General features: G+C 35.4%; 1 protein-coding gene across 1 annotated transcript; it reads right to left on the bottom strand.

Moving 5' to 3' along the window:
* Positions 1-4,271: 4,271 nt before the first annotated feature.
* Positions 4,272-8,349, bottom strand: LOC143876051 (Phototropic-responsive NPH3 family protein). Its single transcript, XM_077377656.1, has 5 exons — positions 8,086-8,349; positions 7,864-7,933; positions 6,560-7,171; positions 5,958-6,491; positions 4,272-5,104 (listed from the first exon to the last, which is right to left on the bottom strand). The coding sequence occupies exons 1-5, from the start codon at positions 8,184-8,186 to the stop codon at positions 4,586-4,588; spliced, it is 1,836 nt and encodes a 611-aa protein (XP_077233771.1). The 5' UTR covers positions 8,187-8,349; the 3' UTR covers positions 4,272-4,585.
* Positions 8,350-9,074: the final 725 nt, after the last annotated feature.

The following is a 9,074-nucleotide window of genomic DNA, read 5'->3' as shown; positions in this document are numbered from 1 at the left end:
ATTTTGGTGGAGGTTGGGGGCGCAAGGAATGCCGGAGATGGTGTCTCGGCCTCCTCCTTTCACCTCTCTCTTGTTTCCCCTTGCAAAGCTTAGAAGTACCACCTTTTAATTGCATTTTGGGTTTTTATATAACCCTAAGTTGGAAAATTGATTTGAGCCGTCCATTTACCATCAGTGACCTAGATGGCCTTTTTGCTTTAGAATTCTCTAGAAGCTATGACATCTTCTTTCAATCGCCACCATCCATTTGTCTCTTTCATCCTACATCCCACATTTGTTGCTACATAAATAACCCATGTAAAACTCCAAGAATGCCCTTAAAATGAGAGATTACTCCATTTCCCACCCAAAACACTTTTGTTTTTGTTTCTTTTCTAAAAAAAAAATTCAAAACAAAATTCACTTTTCTTTTAGAAACAAAAGATAGTGTGTCATTACTAAAAATAAATATTAATGATAATATTAATAATAAATAAAAATGATGTACTTCTCGGATTCGGATGTTAAATGGGTCGGATATGCCATTTACCAGATTCGCATCCGTTAAGAGCCAGATATCTCATAAATGGCTTCGGATAATATCCGCTTGAAACGGATTCGGATAATATTCACTTTAAACGGATTCGGATGCAGACGGTACTCGAATTTTCGAATATCCATTTACACCTAATGGGAAGGAGACCTTGCACTACTTTGTTCCGAGCAATTGAAGTGGTTCTATATGTTGAAATAAGGTTTTACCTAAACTCCATCGTTATGGAAATTTCACAAATAAATCTTTGTGATATTTTCCATTTTTTTTTAAGTTAAAAAAAAAAAACCTATTTTGCATTTTTAATCTAAAAGATATAAAAATCACCGACCCCAACTAGTTTGGGACAAAGGCGTAGTTGAGTTGAGAATCTAAAAGAGATAAAAATTTAATTTTTCATGTAAGCAAATTTTAAAGAATTTATTTTTTTAAATTTGATTTTTAGAAATAATATATTATATTTCACGAGATGATCATAAATTCATAATAGGGACTGATGTGCCTATGATTAAAGTATTCCATCAATGAATTTCCATATTCATCTATTTTTATATTTATTGGAAATTGGACGGTTTAATGGACTTTTGTGATAAATTAATTTCCATGGTAAATTGGATTATATTTGCGAAAATATTTCATCGCATATTTAAAGATATGAGAATCATCCCTTTATCAATTGGATGTGAGTAAAATTAGCCCATTCAATATTTCAATAAAAATTGTGTTAGTGAACTTAATTTCATTATTTTCAATTTTAGAAATTGAAACATTACCCAATGTAAATTTGTGTGTAAAATTAGGCAATGCAATTTGGAAGTAAAATGTAAATGTATGAGAAACATAAATATCATTGATCATATGTGATATATGGGTTCACTGGTAAAATGTGTGGGAGTTTTACACATTAAATCCAATAAACCAAAACCCTTTTTGTGGATGCTTTGTTCATGAGATGAATGGCTGTTTACCTTGACTCTAATATTAAGTGATAATTGAGATTCATTCTACAGAAATTCTAATGGTCATCCACAGTCATTACTAACTATTGTGATTAGGTTTTGACTAAAATGGCATGACTTAGCCCCAATGGTTGTTAACTTCTCCTACTTTCTAAAGGAAACAAGAGTGCACATGCATGTTTCCAAGACAATGGGTGATACTTAACCAAGTGAATACGATGATAGAAAAGTGTCAAACATGATTTACTTACAGGCCGAGGTTAGATATGAGAACATAGAATGATAAATAATGGGAAATGATATCAGCACAACCATGTTTGATATTTTCACTAACTCGTCTTGTCTTTTAGTATTTAAAGAGTTGTCAAAAGGTTATTACAGTTCCCAAAAAGCTCTCACAACCACTTGAAAATGAAAAGACAAGCTGGGTTTGTGCAATTATTAAAACAAGGTTGTGCTGATATCATTTCCCATTATAATAAGATGATGGGTAATATACATATTCCCTATCAAGGAGAAAAAGGTGGATGCCAAAAGGATAACACCAGACTTGGATGATGGGGACTCCTAGGCTCATAACAGAGATTTGCCTACATATCACTTCTATGAAAAAGTAGACATAATTTTCTCAAGAAGCACATGAGGGTTCATGTTTTCACTTCACTTTACAGAGTGTTGTGAAAGAGTAGACATAATTTTCTCTAGAACATGAGGGTTCATGTGTTCACTTTACAGTGATGTGACAATCAAATTTGAGAATTCACTCTTGTCATCATGCTTGATTCATTTGGTGAGCGAAATGAATTGAGGGCCCGTTTCGATACCCCTTGGATTTGGATTTGAAGGTGAATTTGGTTTTTAAATCCAAATTCGGCGTTTGGCAAGCCTTTATGACATCTGGATTTGGATTTGAGTGAAATCCACAAGATTTACAAATTTCTCATGTTAGTTTTGGATTTATAAATCCTTTCTATGAGAGGTTATTTATAAATCTAAATCTGACCCGTTAAGGGGTTAAAATGACCAAAATATACCAAAAAAGTGTTAAATGACTTAAGTACCCACATGACATTAAAAACTGATCAAAATACATCGTATTAGGTAAAATGACTAGAAAACCCCGAGTCAGGCAAAATGAACGAAATACCTCTATACCAGGTAAAAATGACAAAATACTCCCGAGTTGTGCAAATTTACTAAAATACCCTTATGACATAAAAATGATCAAAATAACCTCATATAGGGTAAAATGACTAGAATACCCCAATATCATGAAAAATTACTAAAATACCGCTAGATCAAGTAAAAATGACCCATGGCTCGTAAAAAATGACTAAAAATACCATCATGAGCTAAAAATGATAAAAATACGCTATATTAGGTAAAATGACTAGAAATACCCCTATACCAGGTAAAAATCACAAAATACCCCCTAGTCGTGCAAAATGACTAAAATACCTTATGACATAAAATGATCAAAATAACCTCATATAGGGTAAAATGACTAAAATACCCCAAGATCATGGGAAATTATCGGAATACCCCTATATTAAGTAAAAATGACCTATTGCTCATGAAAAATGACTAAAATGACTAAAAATACCTTTGTGAGATAAAAATGATAAAAATACGCCATATTAGGTAAAATGACTAGAATACCAGGGGTCATGCAAAATGACCGGAATACACCTATACCGGGTGAAAATGACCAAATACCATAAGTCATGGAAAATGACTAAAACACCCTTATGACATAAAAAATGATCAAAATACCCCCATATAGGATAAAATGACTAGAATACCCCTGGATCATGGGAAACGGCTGAAATGCCCTTATATCAAGTATTTTAGGGCTTTTTGGTTTTGTTAGATTTCAAATTCAAATCCAAAGAGCATCCAAACAAAAAATAATAATTTAGATTTGAAATCCAAATCTATACGTGGTCATCCAAACGGCATTATTTATAAATTTGTGAATTTTAAAATTCTTGATTTCAAATCCATGGATTTTGGAAATCCAAATTCACCTCCAAATCCAAATCCAAGGGGTATCCAAACGGGCCCTGAATTCATTGTATAATCTGTCGGTGGAGGCACAGCATTTTTCCAATCTTTGATGTGCTCAACATTTAGGCCCTGTTCGTTTGAGATTGTGGCAACCGATTGCCATCCCCTGATCCGATTATTGGACCCAAAATTACATTAATTTTGGGTCCAATAATCGGATTGGGGGATGGCAAGCAGTTGTCATAATCCCAAACAAACAAGGCATTAGAGTTGGTATTTTTGAGAGCACAGATTAATCTTCTGGCCAGTTAAAGAAAAGTTATGCACCCATCCTCCCCACAATCTGATTGTAATATTAACTGTGTTCTACTTTGATCTAATAATATAAATGCACAGATCTGTGATTGTAGATGAACATGGTCCATAACTATTTAATTCAATTGGTCTCAGTAGGACAAAACTAGATCTAATGATCAATACAATTCAATGAAATCAGAGAGGTAATAAAAAATTACTCTTAAACCAAAACCAGTAAAGAACCATCAGAGGGCCCAAAATTAATTGAGTGAATTCATTTACATTATCCAGCCATATTTGTTTCCACATTTTTTATGTTTGAAAATTGATTGGTCATCTTTAGACGGGATCTGTGTTTGATCAATCATCTTTCACAATTAATTGTGCAATGGGCAGTTCATTTGTTTTTCCTTTTTAATATTCTTTGACTTTTAACAACTCGAAAATTTCCATTAGAATAGAGGGGAAAGTAAAAGTATCAGAAATATTTCTTATTCTTTATTTGGAGCAAGCATTTTATTAACAAGAAAATTACAGAATTGGTGTTTGCCTCTTGCATATATACAAGAACATCAAGACACAGCAGAGGACAGCAACACATTTCTCTTCACCAGATTTTACTATTGTGAAAGTTTACTGGAGTACAATGGACAGATAATTTACTGCTATATTTATATAAATGAAATGGATAGGTAAAAAGAAAATGGTGGGTTGTCCTCAACTATTGCCATAGAAACAGTGGAGAGTGATAATTTACAGCTTTATCTTTTTAACACAGGCAATAGATAATTCAAGAGATCGAATGCCGCCTATCTTTGCTGGGTTTCGTCTGGCGCTTTCCATAAGAAGGACCGAGTCCGTCGGCACGCACGAAGGGGTACAATCGTCCAAGTTTTTTGGACACTGAATTGATAAATGACTTCTTTGGAAGGGGAGGCTTATCAGCAGATGGAGTACTTGTACTTACTGTTGGTTTCTCAAGTTCTTTTAACCGCATTCGCATTCTCACCATTTCTAGTTTCAGATCTTCATTTTCCCTACGTAATTTTGACATCTCATCTGGTGCACGAGTAAATTCGTTGGAATGTGAAATTTTCTTTTGAGGTTGTGCAGGAGATTCTGCTCCGGAAAGGGTCCCATTCATTGCATCTCGAAGACGTTGTTGTTCATAGTAAAGAACCTGAACAACAGTCTGAACTGGAAGCCTATCATTCTGAGCCGCATGAGCGCAGGCCTCTCGTGATAGTTTCTGGCAGTCCATCAAACTGCATACCTTTTTCCTTTCCATATCAGTCAGAGATGAATGGGCCTGTTAAATAAATCGAGAGTATCAAATCAAAAGGACCAAAGTCACAAAGTTCGGGTTTGGGAATAATTCGACTAGGAAAATATTCAAAACATAGGGAAATATTTGGGAAGAGTTGCAAAATTTTTGGAAAAAATGCATTTTTTGTTTTATCTATAACCCGCATATTTACAATATATACTTATGTTTCTATGTAAGACACAACAAAAAGCATGAAAGGATTGTTAATTGCATGTGTTTGCTAGATTAGGATGTCAGTTCAGTTTACACTAATATGTCTTTTCTAAGAATTTTTAATTTCTCACAAGATTTACACACATTGTATGGGAATTTGATGAATTATTCATGAAAATTTTAATTTGTGTAAATCTTGTGAGAAATTAAAAATTATTCATCAAATTTGATGAATTGCATTTAATTTGAAAAATAAGATAATTTTTAATTATTAAGGACTTTCTAAATTTTAAAATGGGTCATAAAAAAGTTCTGAAATTTCATGTTTTTCAACTATTCGAAAAATTATGTAACTATGAGAAGGATAAATTGATATGCAAAATGCCCATCTTAGAAACCAGGATGCTGCACATGAAAATGGAGCCTTGAAACTATTTCATTATTTCAAGATGCTGAGTACTAACACATAGCAGTATAAACATGTTATCGAAAAAATCACCTTAGATGTTCAAACTCACTAATTAGCTTTTTTACTGATTATAAAAGTGATTACAAGAGAACAAAAGAAGAAACATGATGAGAACAAAGTGAGAGAGAGTGAGACTCAAAGAAAATGTGATATAACAAACTCCCAAAAAATCTGTTGAAAGAAAAAAATGATATAAAATTCAGAAAATTGAACCTTTAAGTATATATCTGTCGCTCGGTACATGCCATCTTCAATCACCCTTGCCTGTTCTGGGATCAATTCAGCAAGGCCGATGAACTTTGAAACTGTTAGGTTAGGATCTGATGCTATTTCTGCGAGGTAGCTCTCCATAAGCTTGCATACCTTCTCTATATCCTCCGGAGACATATAACCATCGTTTGTGTTAAAGAAAGAGCGATTACTGTCTGATTCATTCTCTAAATAGTTCATCAAAATCCTCTGGACTGTGTCCACATCAAACAATGAGTCACCAGTGAAGGAAAATGATGGAATCAACAGATCATCCAACACAGCCTGTCCAAGTTGCAGACCCATCCGCTTTTCTAAATCGAGCCTGCAAGCAATTGTAGTCTCGAGATATATCGCTGCCCGGAGAAGCATAGAAAGAAAGCTAACTGACATGGCATTCTTCTCTCTTGGAAGTAGACTTACGATCGTTTCCAACATGACCCTTTTCTCGTGTTCTTGTTTCGGCTCGATTTTCTTTCTCCCCGTTCCGAATAATTCCTGCACCAAATTTTAAGATCAGACAGCATAAAAGTGAAGTTTTTGAGTTGGGGTGGTTTGTTTCTCACCAAACCTCGAAGAGATTTCTGTGCATAGAGCATTAGTACTGGTCCAAGTGCGTACTGTTTGAACCCTCTGGCTTTCATTGCGATGAGGACTCGTTGGAACATATCAATTCTCAGAACAGTTAAGTCCTCTGCCCACCAATCTACAATGGCTTTGGGGTGCGACACGAAAGAGTCCGCTCTCTCTTGGCTACTCTCAGTCTTGCCCCATGAAAAGAAATTACTTTCTTTACATGTGATATACGCAATTGCATCTATACATCTGATGATTAATTTCACCTTCTCTGCCATTGGAAGGAGATTCTCTGATAAATGCAATACAGAGAGTGCTCCTGAGAGGTTCTTTAATGCTACTTCATTCAAGTAAGCCTCTGTTCTACTTATGAGGTTCCCACCCGAGTACTCCTCTGTCATTTCTAGGTACTCCGCTGCGCACCGGAGCATGGCAATGTTCTCTGTGTTGATCTCAAAGTTTATTCCATAACAAAATCTCGCAGCAAATTCAAATGCTTCAGCTCCACCGGGAACATCTGGGATTTCAATGAAAGAAAGGTTCGCGTCTTTCGCTTCTGAGACTAACTTCCTTATGTATCCACATTTTGTGACCAAAGGAAACTGTATTGAAATTTATCAATTGAATCAGATTCAATAAAAGCTTGTTCATGCAGCTCTGATAACAGAAGAAGACCATCAGTAAACGTCATTTGATTATTTAGGTCCTGTTTGTTTTGGATTATGGGAACCGATTGTGAGTCCCAAAACGATTTTCAGACTAAAAAAATACGTTTAATTTTGAGTCCAATAATCGGTTTGGGACTGACAATCGGTTCTGATAATCCAAAACAAACAGGGCCTTAATGTTAAGATTGTTGATGTATGCAAAAACCAAATAACTTAAAATTATAAGGCCCTGTTGTTTTCGATTTGAGAACCGATTTTGAGTCCAAAGCTGATTATTGGACTCAAAATTACATTTAAATTTGACTCCAATAATCAGTTTTGGGCTCACAATAGGTTCTCGAAATCCAAAACAAACAGGGCCTTCTAGTCTTTTGAACCCAATATAAAAATACTAGGATATGAAATACTCTAATCATGATATTGGTTTTCACTCACTGGTACATACAACAAAGCGTGGAAGTGCATAAAGCATTTCTTGCTGTTTCTAATGATGACTGAATTATGTAATTTAACTCAACTGCTGAGCTTTCCTTTCCTGAATGATTGTTTAAACTATGGGTTTTCGACTCTCGAATATCTCGAAACTGGAAGAGCACTTCACATTAAAAAAAAGGAGGTTGGTTTACCTTGTGCAAAGAGAATGAAGTGCCGCCGACTTGGACTGTGACGTCGCTTGGGATCTCCTGGGAGAAAATCCTGTTGAAATTCAAGATACCATCTACATGATTTTGCTTTTTATTGCTGCAACTACTTTTATACATAATTCAGATATGAAACTCTTAGAGAAAACCCAATAACAAACTTTGAATTAAAAGGGAAGAAGAGAAGAGAAGAGAAAAGCAGCAAACCAGTCACTAGTTCTCTCCATGGCAGTGGAGAGGAGCTGTTGCTTCTTGCTTGACATGTTAACAACTATTGGTGGTGCAGTTTCCTTATCAACCTCCACCATTGTTTTGATTGAAAAAACTTATTTTCTTTGTCTGGACCATGTCTCCATCAGGTGGAAGAAGAAAAAGGAACAAAGAAGGATAAACAGATAGAGGAAGGAAAGTTCAGTTGGTGTTCTTTTTCCTTCTCAAGGTTGTGGTGAAGCAAAACACCAAAACAAAAGCGTATTTTATTTTATTTATGGATGAGTCCAAGTCAGAAATTATAGATGGGCTTAGAATCTCAAACTCAGCTCTCTACCAGGTAATAATTGAATTATCACCAGTACAAAATCTACTAAAAATCATCACTTTCATAATCAACCTCTCAAATCACCCCTCTTGTGTCAAGGGAGTATACAAAATGCCTATTCACATGAAAATGTGTGGCATAGAATGAGAGCCTTTTTTCAGTGCTGAATTCATGCATGGGACTACCATTTCTGGTGGCTCCCATAGGTAGGAATTGTAAGACTCTCCAATGTGGGTGTAAATGGGCCAGACCCATGTGCAAATTGGACCAAAGTCATCACCCTATCGGTCTGAGACCTGCCAACTTGCTCTATTTTCTACGCCTGAATTCGGTATTGACAGCTCTACTTTCATCTGTATTTAGGGACCAGATGAAAAAGGTAGGTTAGAGGTAGAAGGTGATTCTTCTATTGTAATATATTTTGCTCAAGATCTAAGCATCTGTCCTTGGAGATTAGCTAAGTTTTTGTATGTGATATGTGCTATGAAAAATAATTGTCTCCTCTTTTGTTCTTATCCATATGAGTGCTAACGCGGATCGATTGGCCAAGGCCGGATCTTTGAGGGATTCCTTAATTTCCGGCCCCCCCTTCCCTCTAATTATTGGGACCAGGGTAGAAATTGCCCTTAAAAGCTAGTCGTTAAGGGGAGGGTGCGCA

Source organism: Tasmannia lanceolata, unplaced genomic scaffold (genome assembly GCF_043159265.1).
Source record: "Tasmannia lanceolata isolate RefF3 unplaced genomic scaffold, GAP_Taslan_0.1 ptg000004l, whole genome shotgun sequence".
NCBI lineage: Eukaryota > Viridiplantae > Streptophyta > Magnoliopsida > Canellales > Winteraceae > Tasmannia > Tasmannia lanceolata.
Note: the sequence above shows the minus strand (reverse complement) of the source record. Positions and strands in the feature narration are given on the sequence as shown.

What these genes read in the sequence shown, in the direction of transcription:
- LOC143876051 (XM_077377656.1), bottom strand. Translation starts at nt 8,186, where the DNA reads ATGGTGGAGGTTGATAAGGAAACTGCACCACCAATAGTTGTTAACATG. An exon ending in ATGGAGAGAACTAGTGACTG is followed by an intron (nt 7,934 to 8,085) that starts GTTTGCTGCTTT and finishes GAATTTCAACAG; the next exon opens with GATTTTCTCCCAGGAGATCC. An exon ending in AGAAATCTCTTCGAGGTTTG is followed by an intron (nt 6,492 to 6,559) that starts GTGAGAAACAAA and finishes AATTTGGTGCAG; the next exon opens with GAATTATTCGGAACGGGGAG.